Consider the following 15,049-nt stretch of genomic DNA (forward strand, 5'->3'; position numbering starts at 1 on the left):
CCTTACTTACCTGGGCATGCCTATTGGAGCAAAACTGAAAGAAACTGTAAACCTGGCAATTAAAAATTATGCCAGTAGGATCCGGGCTGCGCATGCCTCCCTGGATTCAAATGTTTCGTATCTAAGTAGAGTTCACTGTTCTCACTTATATAATAGCCTAACAGTTCCATACTTACTTGCCCTTGCTCCTTCTTGGTCTTTCCTTAATTGTAGCAAAAGAAAGCAAGTTCATCTCCTTTACTTTAAATTTGCGAAGTATTTAATGGAACTTCCAACTTGGACAAGTAACTCTTTTCTGCAAAGAAAGTATCATTTGGTGAACTCAGCTGGAGTTATTGAGAAGCGTATTTGTGATTTCACTACCTAATTCCGGAAGTCTCCCCATCTTTGGTCATTTCTATTTACCCCTTGTTTGTAGTTGTCGTAGTGTTGTCGTAGTTTGTAGTGTGTTTTTATTTCTGTTGTCTTTTTTTTCTTTTCTTTATTTTTACTCCGTCTTTTCCTGGGCTTTCTGTCCAGTTTTTTGTGATAAGTTATAAAGAAAACGATGATGATGATGATGTGTTACATAATTCCCCTTTTGCTTAGTATTGTTCAGATTTATCTTTCAGAATGGTTTCCTCTACAAAAAAAAAAAAAAAAAAAATTATTTCTTACGTTGATAATACTCCTTCCAGTTTTGACGTCTTTCTCCGACACCCTTCACTTCTGAAACATAAGGGTGGTGATCGAATAAATTATTTGTGGAAAAAGTTATATTTTTTAATATTACTTAAATTTCACAATGTATGTATATAGTATGTATATATAAATTTCACAATCTATTATAGAGGCCGAGACCGAAACGTGACCTAATCACATTTAGCATTCACTTGCTTACCTTTTTTAGCCAAATTTTATTCTCTAGAGAATCTGAATAATTTTTGAGGAAAAGGTACGAAAATGTTTGTCCAAATCGATAATGAGCCAAATAAATACACTCCAATTCAAAGCCATTGGCGACTAGACACTTTCCAGCCCATGCCCAGTTCACGGACTAAAGAAAACATCGTAAGAAAATTATAAAGTACAGATGTTTTTCTTTTTTTTTTTTTTATTTAGTATTAGATCCCTATACAGAGTTCCTAATTTGAAATGTTCCTTGTTAAAAGTTTTGCTGCTCCGCGAGTTCCTCTTCGCCTCTATCAGATGTTTCAAAGCTTGAGGAATCCAGTATTGTTTCCAAACAGTTAATGCTGAGCTGTTGGCAATGCAATAAGATTCATGTTGAACTAATTTCGTTACAATGTTAGCATTTGCATTAGTATTTTTACTGTTTGGATACGGACAGTGTCAGTGTACTTGGAGTGCGTATACGTCTGAGCTTGATAAATTTGGAGATTTGAAATTAATTTGTGAGGTTGAAAAACTGCAAGAAGTCAGTCATATTGTAACGAGAGACTTAATAAACAATCCGTCATTTTCAGAACGGACAGTCTCCTTATTTGTGGTATGTGGCTCCAGTTTTCCTTCTATGCAAAGTGCTGTGAGTGATTTTTCCTTAAAGAGGCTTACGAGACTTAGTGATATAACTATTCATGGATGTCAAATTAATAACCTACAACAGGACTTTTTCAAATTTTTGAAGACTTCAGGCATAAAGTCCTTAAACTTGTCTAGAAATGACATTCGGAATATAGAAAATTTCGCCTTTGAAACATTCCCTGATCTTGAAATACTTACTCTTGACAATAATGAATTGACTACTATTCAAAAAGAGGTATTTAAGCATCTTATAAGGTTGAAGACTTTAAGTTTATCAAATAACAAATTGGGAAACATTGACATAGGTGCTTTTGACAAATTAATTAGTTTGCAAATACTAAATGTTGACAATAATGAGATAGTAGATATCAATGGAGTATTTAATGGACTGGTAAATTTGCGTTCACTCACTCTCTCACAAAACCGAATCTCATTGTTTGACTTTTCTTTTTTACCTAAGAATCTTGAACAGCTTGATATGCGCCGAAATGAAATTAGTGAAATTGGAAACTACTTTGAGCTGCAAGGTCAACTGAGCCTGAAATCCCTCGACATGAGTTTCAATTTAATCCAGTCAATCAAGGATTTGAATGTGCCTAACCAAGTGCAAAACTTGATTTTGAACCATAATCGGATAAGTGAAGTGGCTCAAAACACTTTTGTAGGGAAGTTAAATTTAACGAGAATCGATTTGACGTGGAATCAACTTAAACATCTGGACATCAGCTCATTTTGGCTAAGCCCGTTAGCACATTCTAAGCCGAGTCTTTACCTTGGAAATAATCCTTTAGTATGTGATTGTTCTCTTGAATGGCTTCCAAGACTTATTAATTCGGCAACCTCTCAACCAGAATTAATGGACGCAAGTGACGTAGAATGTGAACTAGTAGATAATCAGGGCACACGATCTCTCCTTGAAATGCGAAAAGATGAATTTCTCTGCTCATATGAATCTCATTGCTTCGCACTCTGTCACTGCTGTGACTTCGATGCTTGTGACTGCGAGATGGCATGTCCAGCTGGGTGTGTTTGTTATCATGATAATCCATGGGCTAATAATTATGTACAATGCTCGAATACAGGCTCATCAGTCCTTCCTGCTAATGTACCGATGGACGTTACACATTTAGCTCTTGACGGTAATCAATACTCTCAGATGAAAAGTCATAGCTTTATTGGAAGGAAAAACCTAAAGTCGTTATTTTTGAATTCGAGTCAAATAAATAGCCTTCAGAATAGAACATTTCACGGACTAGCCAATTTAGAAATTCTTCATCTTGAAGATAATTTTCTGAAGAAAATATATTCATGGGATTTCGAATCTCTCGAGAGTCTGAAGGAAATTTATTTACAAAACAATCAAATTCAAACAATTTTCCCAGAAGCATTTTCTCACATCAGAAATTTGCAGATACTTAATCTAGTTGGCAACGAATTAACCAATTTACCAGATGGGATTTTTATATCTAATCCAAAGTTGGAAATTTTATCTCTAAATGAAAATCCATGGACCTGTGGATGTAATTTGGCAATGACGCTGAATACCTGGACAGACAATTCACCCTTAAAATTAGAACAATCTTCCCTCATCTTTTGTACTAATGAGCTAGGGGTGTTTCAGAGTATGCTAGCATTAACAGAAATTTGTGATTCCGGCGAAGCTTTGGTTATTTATTCTGCACCCTCAATGCCAAATTTAGTACCTATAACAATAGCTGTAGTACTGACAGTTGTACTTTTTGCCCTAATGATAGCTGTATTCGTCGTAATACGCCGAAGGGCGGTAAAAGGGTGGCTGGTTAGTCGCTGGGCAGCTGAAAAGCAAGATTTCAAGAAGTCAAAGATGTTTGACCTTTGTGTTTGCTATAGTCTTAAAGATGAGCATTTTGTTACACAGGTAAGGTACTAAAACACTAGCTGTTAAATTGCTTTTGCTAATTGTGAATATGCCTGAGAATAAATAAACTTTGTTGTCACTAATGACAATGACCATGCTGGGTTCAATGATACGTCTTGGCTCCCTACCTAAGCACTTTTATGTTTAGTGACTTCTTATCACATAATGACCATATCTAATTATCAATACTCCGTTCATCACAGTGGTACTAATATGTATTTTGGGAGTTGGGTTTCAAAGCGGTTATTATCTCTCATAAATAATTAGCCAGGTGGCTACACTATCTCTCAGTAGCGCCTGCCGCTTCCTTCTCAGCATGTCTCTCCTTTTTATTCTTTTTTCACGGTTTTGGTCCCTCCAATTTTTTAATTGACTCCTGCTATTTTGGATAACATAAAAAGATAAATTTTAAGAACATCCGTTAGCGGAACAGTGTACCTAATCCAAAGCCCAATTAAAAAATTAACCTTCGAGGTTATGGATCTTTAACTGATATATCTTTTAGTATTTTATCTGTCTTAAAACTAATCAATGTCTCGGGACTTCAGTACAGGGGTAATTTTTACCTGTATGTGCTTAATACGATAATAAAGTTAATTTGTTGTGTTGATTAAAAGGAAAACGCATGAATAGTTTTCAACGAAGAAAAACAAGGTAAAACGTTCTAGTCCTATTACCTCAAAGATATGTTGCTACCAAACTCAAAATATGAAAAATGAAATGAAAAAACTCAAATATGGAAAATTCCTTCAAAAAATGAAGGAATAAAATTACTGTTTTCCGTTCTTTTGCACAACTTCTTGATTTTCTTCCTGGTGGGGAAGTATCCATAACTTTGTTTCGGAGAGGGAGAGGGGACTATGAATCTTGTCCCTCATCTTCTAAGTCATGACCATTACCATGGTTATACCTTGCAATGAACCGCAGTTTCATCAAAGATTCAAGGAAATACCATAGATTAATACAAATTGACATTGCTCAAAACAAAATTTAATTTGAAATAAATCGATTTTGTTTTATGTTGTAAATTTCTCGCCTGATGCCATAAGGGCAGCATAACCTTAATGGTTATTTCAGGGTTTTTTTTATAGATAAAAACACATTTTTTGTATATGAGCTATTAAGCTTGAAGTGCCGGTAATTCTTGTAGTAACTAAAACTAGTAACTAAACAAATCATTGTGTTGAAGATGGGTATGATTCCTAGAATTTAATTTTAGTTCTCCAGCAATAACTTGCCTTGCATATCAGAAGAAGACAATGAGCTTATTCAAACAGAATCAGCAGGTCTAACCCTATTCTAGTCTTGCCAATTTTTTGAGATACCCCTTCTCAAAAATGAAACCCATTTTACTTATTAAAACTTTTTTTGGTTTTCATATTTTTTTTTTGTTCATTAATTTTGATAAATCCTTTGCTAGTATTAAAAATTATTTGGGTTCCATTGAAACCGCTCTAATAATCAGAATAAAGTCTCACAGATGGCTGAAATCCCTCCCAATCTCTTTTTCTCTTCCTCCCTGTCTCCCCCCTTTTTCTCTCTTCGTCCCTCTTTTTGTTATTTTTTACAAGCTAGTGTTTAAATATAACGTGTATCTTCCTTATCTTTTTCAGGCCATGGAGCCCTTGTGCAGATCAGCGTCGTGTATTTGTTAAATGTTCGTTTTGAATCAAGGGCTTATCAATAATTTTTGTTAGGGGGAAGGGTACAAAAAAACTTTTAAGAACCTAGCCAAAATTTTGTTATGTGCATTTTGCCACCTTTTTATTAGCCGGACAAACATTTTGGGTTTGGGGGGTTTAAACCCTGACCCCCCCCCCTCTGGGTACGACATTGGTTAGAATTTATAACTTTTCGGCTATAAACCATTGTACCCCTCTAATTGTTCACGTCGTGAATGGTAGGAAATAATTTTGAAGACTTCATTGTTGAGACTGTTTTTTTCCTTGAAAAAAGGAAAACAAGAATAAAATTTTTTAAAAGGCTGTGAAATGTTTATTTCTTTTCATGCCTTTTCATCTTGTGTCGTTAGTTTTTATTTTATTTTTTTTTGCTGGAAGGAAATTATATTCTTGGAAGTTGTTCTTACTTATTTCATTCATCTAAAATTCAGATTTTTCGTAGGTATTAGGCGCCGACAATTTTCCGCCACCACACTGAATATAATCAGTTGCTACAATGCATTAGGGAGGCAGGGACTGGCATAATTCTTTAAATATAAATTTATACTAAATACTCAAAAGTCAGGGTGGCGATTGTGGTCCACGTGTCTCACGGTCATTTTGATAAAGTAATCATCTGGTTTTGTTATTTTTGACCAGTGCGCTTACGCACTGCGGAGATTTTAGAAACTGTGCCAAAAATTCGAAATTAGAAACCAATTGTAGCATGAAATTCTGATTTTTTAGTTAGATAAGCATACTTTTCCTTACTTTTCTCTTCGAGCTCTTTTTAGTTTTCAGTGGGATGTCAGGCTTCAGATCGAATGAAAGCATCGCTTTTCATAGATATAAAACTTTTATTATAGGTTTACCCCCTCCCTCTCCCATGGATAAAAACGCACCACTAAAATGCCGGAATCTAGGAAAAATTCAATTTCTTCCACAGTGCCGATACGATAGCAACTTTCTACAGTTAAGACACTGTAGATCTACAGTAGATGGTTATTATTTAAATAAAAAATATCTTAAAAAGCTAGGAGGTAAGGGGGAGGCTAATGAGCCAAATATGGCTCTAGATAATCTGCAAAAGTTTGCTTTTGCACTAAACCGACAGCTTGGTATCATGAGCCAAATGTTGACGAGAAATACCCACAAAAAATAATGGCAAATGCTATATTAGCATTGGCTGTGTATTCGAAGATCAACAATACACAAATAGCTAAACCTTGGGTCAAAATTTGTATGTCTACAGAAAAACAAGCTTTCAATTTATATGAAACCCGACACCCGTTGAAAACTATAAATTAAATTAAGTAATTAAAGAGAAAAGTAAGAAACATTTGTTTATTCATCTCACATGTAATTATTCCGGTTTATTCTTCATCGTTTAAACCAGAGAAACGGCTAAACATGTAGTAAAAATTCGTGTATCTAGGAAAAACTAAGCTTTCAGGCTATCTAAATCCTGACACTGAGTTGAAAACTATAAAGAACTTGAAGAGAAACGTAAGAAAAAGTAAGTTTGTTCACCTAACATAAAAATATGCCTGTTAATTTTTCGTAGTTAGTACCAGAGATAAGGCTAAACTTATAGTCAAAATTAATATATCTATGAAATGCAAGGCTTTCATTTTATTTAAATCTTTACACCCTATTGAAAACTATAAAGAGTTTGAAGAGAAAATCAAGAAAAATTATGACTATTTACAAAAAAAAGAATGAATTTTATTGGACTGTGTGTTCCAATGCCGAAAGTTTGAAACGGGCTTTTAAAATCTTCACTGTGGATAAGCCCAATGGTCAAAAATAGCCACACCGGGAGGTTACGCAAAGGAGACGTGTAGACCAGATCTACCACCCTGTATGTGTGTTAATTTCAAACTGACTAACAGCAGTAATGAGCTGCATTTAGCAGTGCCGAAGGGCTGTTCACTCTCAAAATCGTTGACACTATGCGGTACTCACCACTTGAGGTGGAAGTGTGCCCGAGTGATGCTAAGAGGAGCCGCTAGGTGGAAGTGTGCCAGACGTGTTGGAACAAGTCGCGTATCAAGATTAACTCTTGGTGGCAGACAGCAAGCAACCACTGAAGCAAAGCCGAAGTATAAACCTATTAAAATATAACCAATAAAGATTACTAGCAGTCTTGTCTATGGTCTTACTTGATATTACCTTTTCAAAAGACTCCCCAACTTTCCCCTTCTATCCCTACATAAACAATAATATCTCAAATTCTATAGAGTTCATTATAGTGATATTATAAGTAGCTTGAGAGATTATAGCCTACACAGGCCCGTAGACACAAATTTGTTTCCTTGGAGAAGGGTGGGAGGGGAAAACGTTGAAAAAACAGATAAGAGAATTGTGCGGAAAAGGGTCCAAGAATACAAAAGCTTTTATTTCATAAATGATTTTTTAATAAAAAGGATCTTGAAATTTCAAAGTAGGGGTGCAAGTCCAAGCCCCTAATACGCGTCTGATCAGAAAGTGGTTTTCAAATGAAACTATTTAAAGGAATGCAAAAGCGAGTTTTGTTTTATTATTTGTGTTTATATTAAAAGGTTATACATCTATAATCCATTTTTATAATCAAATTGTGGTCTTGTGCCAGATTTGTTAGTAATACAGTTCTTAAACTTGTAGTATTTTTAATTGTTTTGCATAGCTCATTTTCAAAGTAATCTTTTCCGTTTAAGCTTGAACGTCCAGAGAGTTCAAATGCCAAAAAACGGCAGTATAGGCTATCTGTTTTTAGAATGTGTTTTATATGCTCTTTCAGATATGAAAGTATTTAAGTGGTTTTCAAACTGATTTTGAACAAGCAGAAAGTCAACAGCATCAATGCTGAGAAAAAAACATATATCATTAATAAAGCCCTTAATTATGGTTAATTTTACATTTATTCTTGAACAACTTTATTCCTGAGTAAGTGAGTAAGTAAAAGAGAAAGAAAAACAAAAACACTGTCGTAAGAGAAAGCCCCCCGAGGGCAACACAGCAATACAAAGCTATGTCCGTTTCCTGGCTATGAAGGTTGCCGCTTCATGAGTGCTTTGCGGCAAAAAAGTCTTGAATTATAATTTTCCCAAGGAAAAAAATGGACTTGAAAGTTTTCTTGAGATTGATTGGAATAGGGGCTAACAGTCTTAAACCATGATTGACCATCCTTTTTCCTAACATTCACCCCTATGCGTAGGTTACAACATATTTTCTAAAACAATTCTATCATTAGATACTTATTGGCTTTTTATGTTAAATTATTCTTACCTACGTCTAGAATCAACCCTCGAAAGTTTTTTTCGCAACCCTCTTTGGGTACCTTCGCCTTAGAATAATTACTTATCAAGAGTTTTTACTTCCCTTTTTTTCTATAATGGTTAGCCAGATCGTAATTGCTTTGACAAAGTTACCTGCATGAATTCTAAGGGACCACTCGAAAGCAAACTGTCTTTTGCTTTTTCATGTAGGCTACACAGTCCGTGTAAATTCAGTAATTTCTTACTACCAGTTACCAATTGAATATATTTCCTTTGGCACTCAAAAGCATGTTCTTCTAGTAAGCTGCATTCTTGTCATATAAACTTACTAAAGAAGCAGGAGCGGATCCAGGATTTTTCTTAGCGGGAGTGGGGGCACAAAATATTTTACTCCGATAAACTTACGAACAAAGAAATACCAGCAATTTAAAGGGAGCCTCAACGATTATACGCCGTAGGTAGGTTGTGGTAATGATCGCAAATTTAATCTAAAATCTACTTAGGGTTAAAGTTCTAATAAATCTGTTGAAATTAAATGATGTAAAAATATTGATACAAAAAAATAGTAAACTATAGAAACCACTCTGCCATAAAAAAATGAAAAATTGTTCACCCTCTAGGAAAAATATGTTATTTAATATGGCAATTTGATGTCATCTCCAAATCCACAACTACGTTAGGGAGGGCGCGCGCCCCCGCGCCCCAATTTGGATCCGTCACTGTAAAAAAAGGCGGTGAAAATTGGACCATAAAGAAAAAAATAAATGAAAAGCTGAACTGTCAAAGTTACCTAAATTAACTATTAGCTTCATAAGAAAATTTTGTATCCTTTTCTTACAGTCATGAAAGTTATGTTCTAAGACCTGAACTCCTTATATAAGATAAATTGAAGTTAAAAAGAATGATAGGTGCTGGCCTTTTGATTAGATAGAAACGTTTTTTTTTCTGTTTACAGCTGCGAAATATAGATCTTTAAGAAGGTGAATTATTACTTTGTCCAAGTTGTTTTGGTTGGAGTGGATGAGGAGAGGATGAAACGGGGAGTCTAAGAAATTCGATATTTGACAAAAATTTGATACCCCTGATTTTCAAAGCTTTATTCTAACTTAATTTAGAAAGTTTTCTTTCCTTTTTTACGAATTAGTTTGAAAACCAAGATTTAAATTTGTTGATAATATCCTCACCACGAGATTCTTTTTCAGATACTTTGTCCAGTACTTGAAAATGGAGAGCAGCGGGGTAAGATCTATATGCAGCACCGAGATGGAGGAGCTTCTCCAGAGCAAAATCTCCACATTGCAGCAGCGTCATGCGCCAAAATACTCATTATTGGTTCTAATGCTTTCCTTGAAACAGAATGGGATCGGCCCGAAACTAGAAAAGCCATTTCTTCGGCAATATTAATTGCTCCGACAGTAATAGTTCTGCTAGACGACGATGTCGATACTGAATTAAATAAAACAATTAAAAATTCTACTGTTCTCGTGTGGGGTAGTGATAGATTTTGGCCAACGCTGATTAAACAGACTCCTCCTTCAAATGATCCTAGAAAGACAGCCTTTGCTCAAAAAGAGCCGTGTCACTCAGGAGCACATATGACTTGTAATTTTCAATATCCTAGTTCCATAAGACACTTTTCTGTAACGCCAAATCAGAATTGCAACACTTTGTGTATTCATCCCCAGAGCACAGAACATGTGTACATGAGCATTGATGAGCCAGTATACCATTGTGTTCACAATAATCCCCATAGCAGTTTTAATAGGAATTACACAATGCGGTCTGATTACAGAGATCAAGTTTGTGAACAGTTTTGCTGTGTCGTTACTGAAACCATGCCACGACACACAGGTCAAAAGTTAATAATGAATCCACAAATAATCAGTTATACATCAGATGGAAAATTTCCTGCTTACATTGTATGATTATTGTGATTGTGTTATTTCATCATATTCTCGGTACCTACGGATGCTTTTTAAAGCAATAAGATTTAGTTCGTTTAGTAAAGTGCCCTCTGTAATCTGTGATAATATTTAAAGCCGTTTTTTTTCGAGTGTGCTCAATGCTTAAGCTAGATTGTAGTAAAAGTTGACTCTTACAATTTCCCTCGATGTTCTAAGAAGTAGTGTCGAATTATAAAAAGTAAACAAAAAAAGGTCACCCATAACAATTAAGAACGTTCTATTTCAGTTTCTTAATTAGTTTATATTTTAAGCTTGCCAATTAGTAAGAGTAAGCGCTAATTTAAAAAAAAAAATATGCAAAACGCTATGGGAATAGTATCTACTTGCATTCTAGTCAATTTTTAGGCATAGTGGTTCTGTAGTATGTGTATTTACGATTGGTACTTTTTTTCCATTTGCCATTAAACGTACATATTATTTATTTGTTTTTGTATGTCTTTAAGATGCATAGACTACTAGTGTTTTTGGATACAATTACTCAGGACTTTATTTTGCGTACATTTTTTTTATAGATACTAAATTGGAAAGGAAGTCGTTGCCCACACCGACCTGTTGAATAAAGGATAAATTTATATAAATTAATTTACACACACACACATATATATATATATATATATATATATATATATATATATATATATATATATATATATATATATATATATATATATATATATATATATATATATATATATATATATATATATATATATATCCCATAGACTTAACACATATATGGAAATTCGTGTATGCACACATATGGGCTGGCTGACACATACATATGAGCCATGTTAAATTACACCAGGTCTAAGCTATTTCAATACACCTATCGGTCGTTATGATATACACACACCAGGGTTTTGGCTAGTGCAACATGTCTCCCATCGCTTTGGAGGAAATTATAAATAACGAAAAAAAACATTGTTACAGTACAATTTATACCTTGAGGCACATCTGTGAAAAAAATATTAATTTTAGATTGAATAACTTCGTATTTTTAATTTCCATTCCTAAGATTTATCTTTGGTCCCTAAGATTTCTAATGTTCCTATGGTCTCTATTCCTAAGATTAAAGTAAAAGTTTGGATTTTTTTATTCTTAGACTTTTTTGTACTCAAAACAACGAACTTTGGCAAAATCGCCTAAGTTCCACAACTGCTTGGATGAAATCGTTTTAAAGTATATAGATAATCATTAATTTCATGTTTTTTTTTATCTGCCAATTGCCTTCCAAGGCTTAAACTTAAAATTTTATTGTTTAAGCAAATACGGATAAAAACAATTCAAATATTGAAGTATTTTTATAAAAATAAAACAACATTGAACTTCAAATTGTTCTTCTTTTGGAACATTAGTTCTTGAAGAATAAAAAAAAAAGAAAAAAAAGAAACTTTAGCATAATGAACAGGGGCTTAAGATGGCGGATACCCCCTCAGATACATTCTAATTTCTGTTCGTTTCTAGCTCTAGAGTTGTTCTTCAAATTACTTGAGAAAACTCTTCTTTATTTTTTTTGTCATTATATTTTTAATATCACATTTATAGTTGTCTTAAATATGAGGGGGTTGCTACCCTACTGAATCCTCCAAACTTTACAGTAAAGCTTAACTTCTGTCTAATAATACATCGAGAAAAAGACATCATTAAATCGTATTTACTTTTCAAAATATAATTGACTTTTTTTAATATGAGAGAGGTTCTTGCAATGGCATCTATTCAAGGGAATATGGTGTGGGGCAAGGATCTTTAATTTTTTAAAATTAAGATTGAAAAGGGTGCTTTCAAAGACTAGTGAAAAGAGGTGGAATTTTTCTATTTTTCTTAATGAAAAAGAAATACGTTTTCAAAATTCATGAGGGGTAAAATTATCCCCCCCCCCAGATTCCTTTACCTAGATTTCAACTGCTTCCTTGACATTTGGATTCATTTTTTTTTTTGTATCGCGATGCTGATATTCAAGACCAACGATTTTCGTTGAGAATTACTGCTTCCACAATAAGAGCCATCCCACTCCCCTGCTTAGAACAGTAGCCAAGTATGGTTCTGAAATGTGGGTACTTTGGGAGACGGAGGTTTTGCTAGATGTTTTCCAGAGGAACTATATACGGGTTGTTTTTGGTAACCGTTTGACTGACGGTACTTCAAACAGTAGGCTGTACGAAAATGTGGTTCTATGCCGCTTTTTAGGGCTAAAATTAAATATAAAAAAAACTAGTTTTTTTTAACTGAAAGTAAGGAGCAAGATTAAAACTTAAAACGAACAGAAATTACTCCGTATATGAAATGGGTTGTCCCCTCCGCAATCCCTCGCTCTTTACGCTAAAGCTTTTAATTGTTTTAAGAAGTAGAATTGTGGCAAAGAGTCAAACTTTAGCGTAAAGAGCGAGGGATTGCGCAGGGGACAACCCATTTCATATACGGAGTAATTTCTGTTCGTTTTAAGTTTTAATCTTGCTCCTTACTTTCAGTTAAAAAAACTAGTTTTTTTTTATTTAATTTCTGAACGTTTTTGAATTAATGCATGTTTGATTTTGGCTCTCTGCACATAAATTATTAAAATGAAATTTGTATATTAATTCTTTTTTGGCTAAATGGCTTTCTCTTTGTTTTGATCAGACGATTTTGAGAAATAAGGGGTGGGGAAGGAGGCCTAGTTGCCCTCCAATTTTTCGGTTACTTAAAAAGGCAACTAGAACTTTTAATTTTTAACGAACGTTTTTATTAGTAAAAAATATGCGTAACTTAAGAATTAACTTACGTAACAAACTTTTATATTCTTATATTTTTATTATGTATACGAGGGGGTTTGTACCCACGTTAATACCTCGCTCTTTACACTAAATCGTAAGTTTTGTCCATGACCCCTGAATCAAAAAGGCCGTAGAATAAATAGTTGAAATTACTAAAAATACTTTAGCATAAACAGCGAGGTATTTATCTCCTCCTAAATACCTCGCTCCTTATGCTAAAGTATTTTTAGAACCCCTCATATGCGTAATAATCTCTGTTCGTTTTAAAATTTCAATGCTACTCCTTACTTTCAATTGAAAAAAACGTTTTCATGTTTGTTTTTTCATTGTTTTTTTTATAGTAATGCTAGAAAATCCTGCGCCCTTTTCATTGAATTTTTCTTCCCCCATGACATTCCTCCAAGGAAAGATCCTCCCACATAGCCCCCTCCCCTCAACCCCATCCCCAAACCAAAAAAATCCCCCTGGAAACGTCTGTACACTTCCCAATAACCATTACTATATGTAAACACTGGTCAAAGTTTGTAACTTGCAGCCCCTCCCCCAGGGATTGTGGGGGATTAAGTCATTCCCAAAGACATAGTTGTTATGGTATTCGACTATGCGGAACAAAATGGCTATCTCAAAATTTTGATCCGTTGACTTTGCGAAAAAATTGAGCGTGGGAGGGGACCTAGGTGCCCTCCAATTTTTTTGGTCAATTAAAAAGGGCACTAGAACTTTTCATTTCCGTTAGAATGAGCCCTCTTGCGACACTCTAGGACCACTTGGTCGATACGATGACCCCTGGGGAAAAGAAAAAAAACAAACAAATAAACACGCACCCGTGATTTGTCTTCTGGCAAAAAATACGAAATTCCACATTTTTGTACATAGGAGCTTGAAAATTTTGCTATAATTTGCTATAATCTGATACGCCGAATGCGATGGTGTGATTTTCGTTAAGATTATATGACTTTTAGGGGATGTTTCCCCCTATTTTCCAAAATAAGGCAAATTTTCTCAGGCTCGTAACTTTTGATGACAAAGACTAAATTCAATGAAACATATATATTTAGAATTAGCATGGAAATTCAATTCTTTTGATGTATCTTTTAGCATCAAAATTCCGTTTTTTAGAGTTTCGTTTACTATTGAGCCGGGTCGCTCCTTACTACAGTTCATTACCACGAACTGTTTGATCAATCAAAAAAGCAGTTTTAAACTGAAAGTAAGGAGCAACATTACAGCTTTAAACGAACAGAAATTATAATGCATACGAGGGGGGCTTCCCCTTCACTCGCTACGCTAAATTTTTAGTACCTTATAAAAGTTTCTCGTTCCAATTTACAAAAGATTTGTAAAAGCATTTTGTAAAAGATGTGTCGTTTTAAAGAAACTTTAACGTAAAGATTGAGGTATTGAGTAGGGGAAACCCCCCTCATTTGCGGCATAATTTCTGTTTGTTTTAAGTTTTATTGTTGTTCCTTACTCTCAGTTGAAGGAAAACTTATTTTATTTATATTGTTTGTGATCTTTTATCAGATAACGGCAGGAAGTCCGCCTCCCCCATCGTATGTAATCCCCCGAAGAAAATTTTCCACGAAAAGATCCCCCATGGAAAAATCTTCCCGTTAAAATTCCCCCAGGACAATTCCCTCCTTGCTGAAAATTTCTTGCGGACTGTTCCATCTGAAAATTTCTCCTTACTTTCATTAGAAAAAACTTGGTCTTTTTTAAATATCTGATCGTTTTCAAATTAGTAATAACTAAGGATGTTGGTAATTCTAGAGACGTTGACAAAGGATGTAATGATAGAAGACTGTCTGAAGCAGAAGCTGGCAAAACTATATCAGGCACCAAAACCGAAACACTTGGGTATTTATGATACACAAAAGACCAGGCCAACAGTAACCGAAACACTAAGAAAGGGAATTTGTAAATTTGCAAAGGCGCTACTTGTTTTTCAAGGCCTGCTCTCTTAAATAGAGTATAAACAACATGATATGATTTAAGT

The 15,049-nt window shown here is 34.5% G+C and overlaps 1 protein-coding gene across 1 annotated transcript; it reads left to right on the plus strand.

Annotated features, from left to right (window-relative positions):
* The first annotated feature begins 1,213 nt into the window (after positions 1-1,213).
* Positions 1,214-10,724, plus strand: LOC136039390 (toll-like receptor Tollo). The gene is made up of 2 exons (XM_065723085.1): positions 1,214-3,421; positions 9,542-10,724. Exons 1-2 carry the CDS (start codon positions 1,286-1,288, stop codon positions 10,262-10,264), a joined length of 2,859 nt encoding a protein of 952 aa, XP_065579157.1. The 5' UTR covers positions 1,214-1,285; the 3' UTR covers positions 10,265-10,724.
* The last annotated feature ends 4,325 nt before the right edge of the window (positions 10,725-15,049 follow it).

This window comes from Artemia franciscana, chromosome 2 (assembly GCF_032884065.1).
Source record: "Artemia franciscana chromosome 2, ASM3288406v1, whole genome shotgun sequence".
NCBI classification, from domain to species: Eukaryota; Metazoa; Arthropoda; class Branchiopoda; order Anostraca; family Artemiidae; genus Artemia; species Artemia franciscana.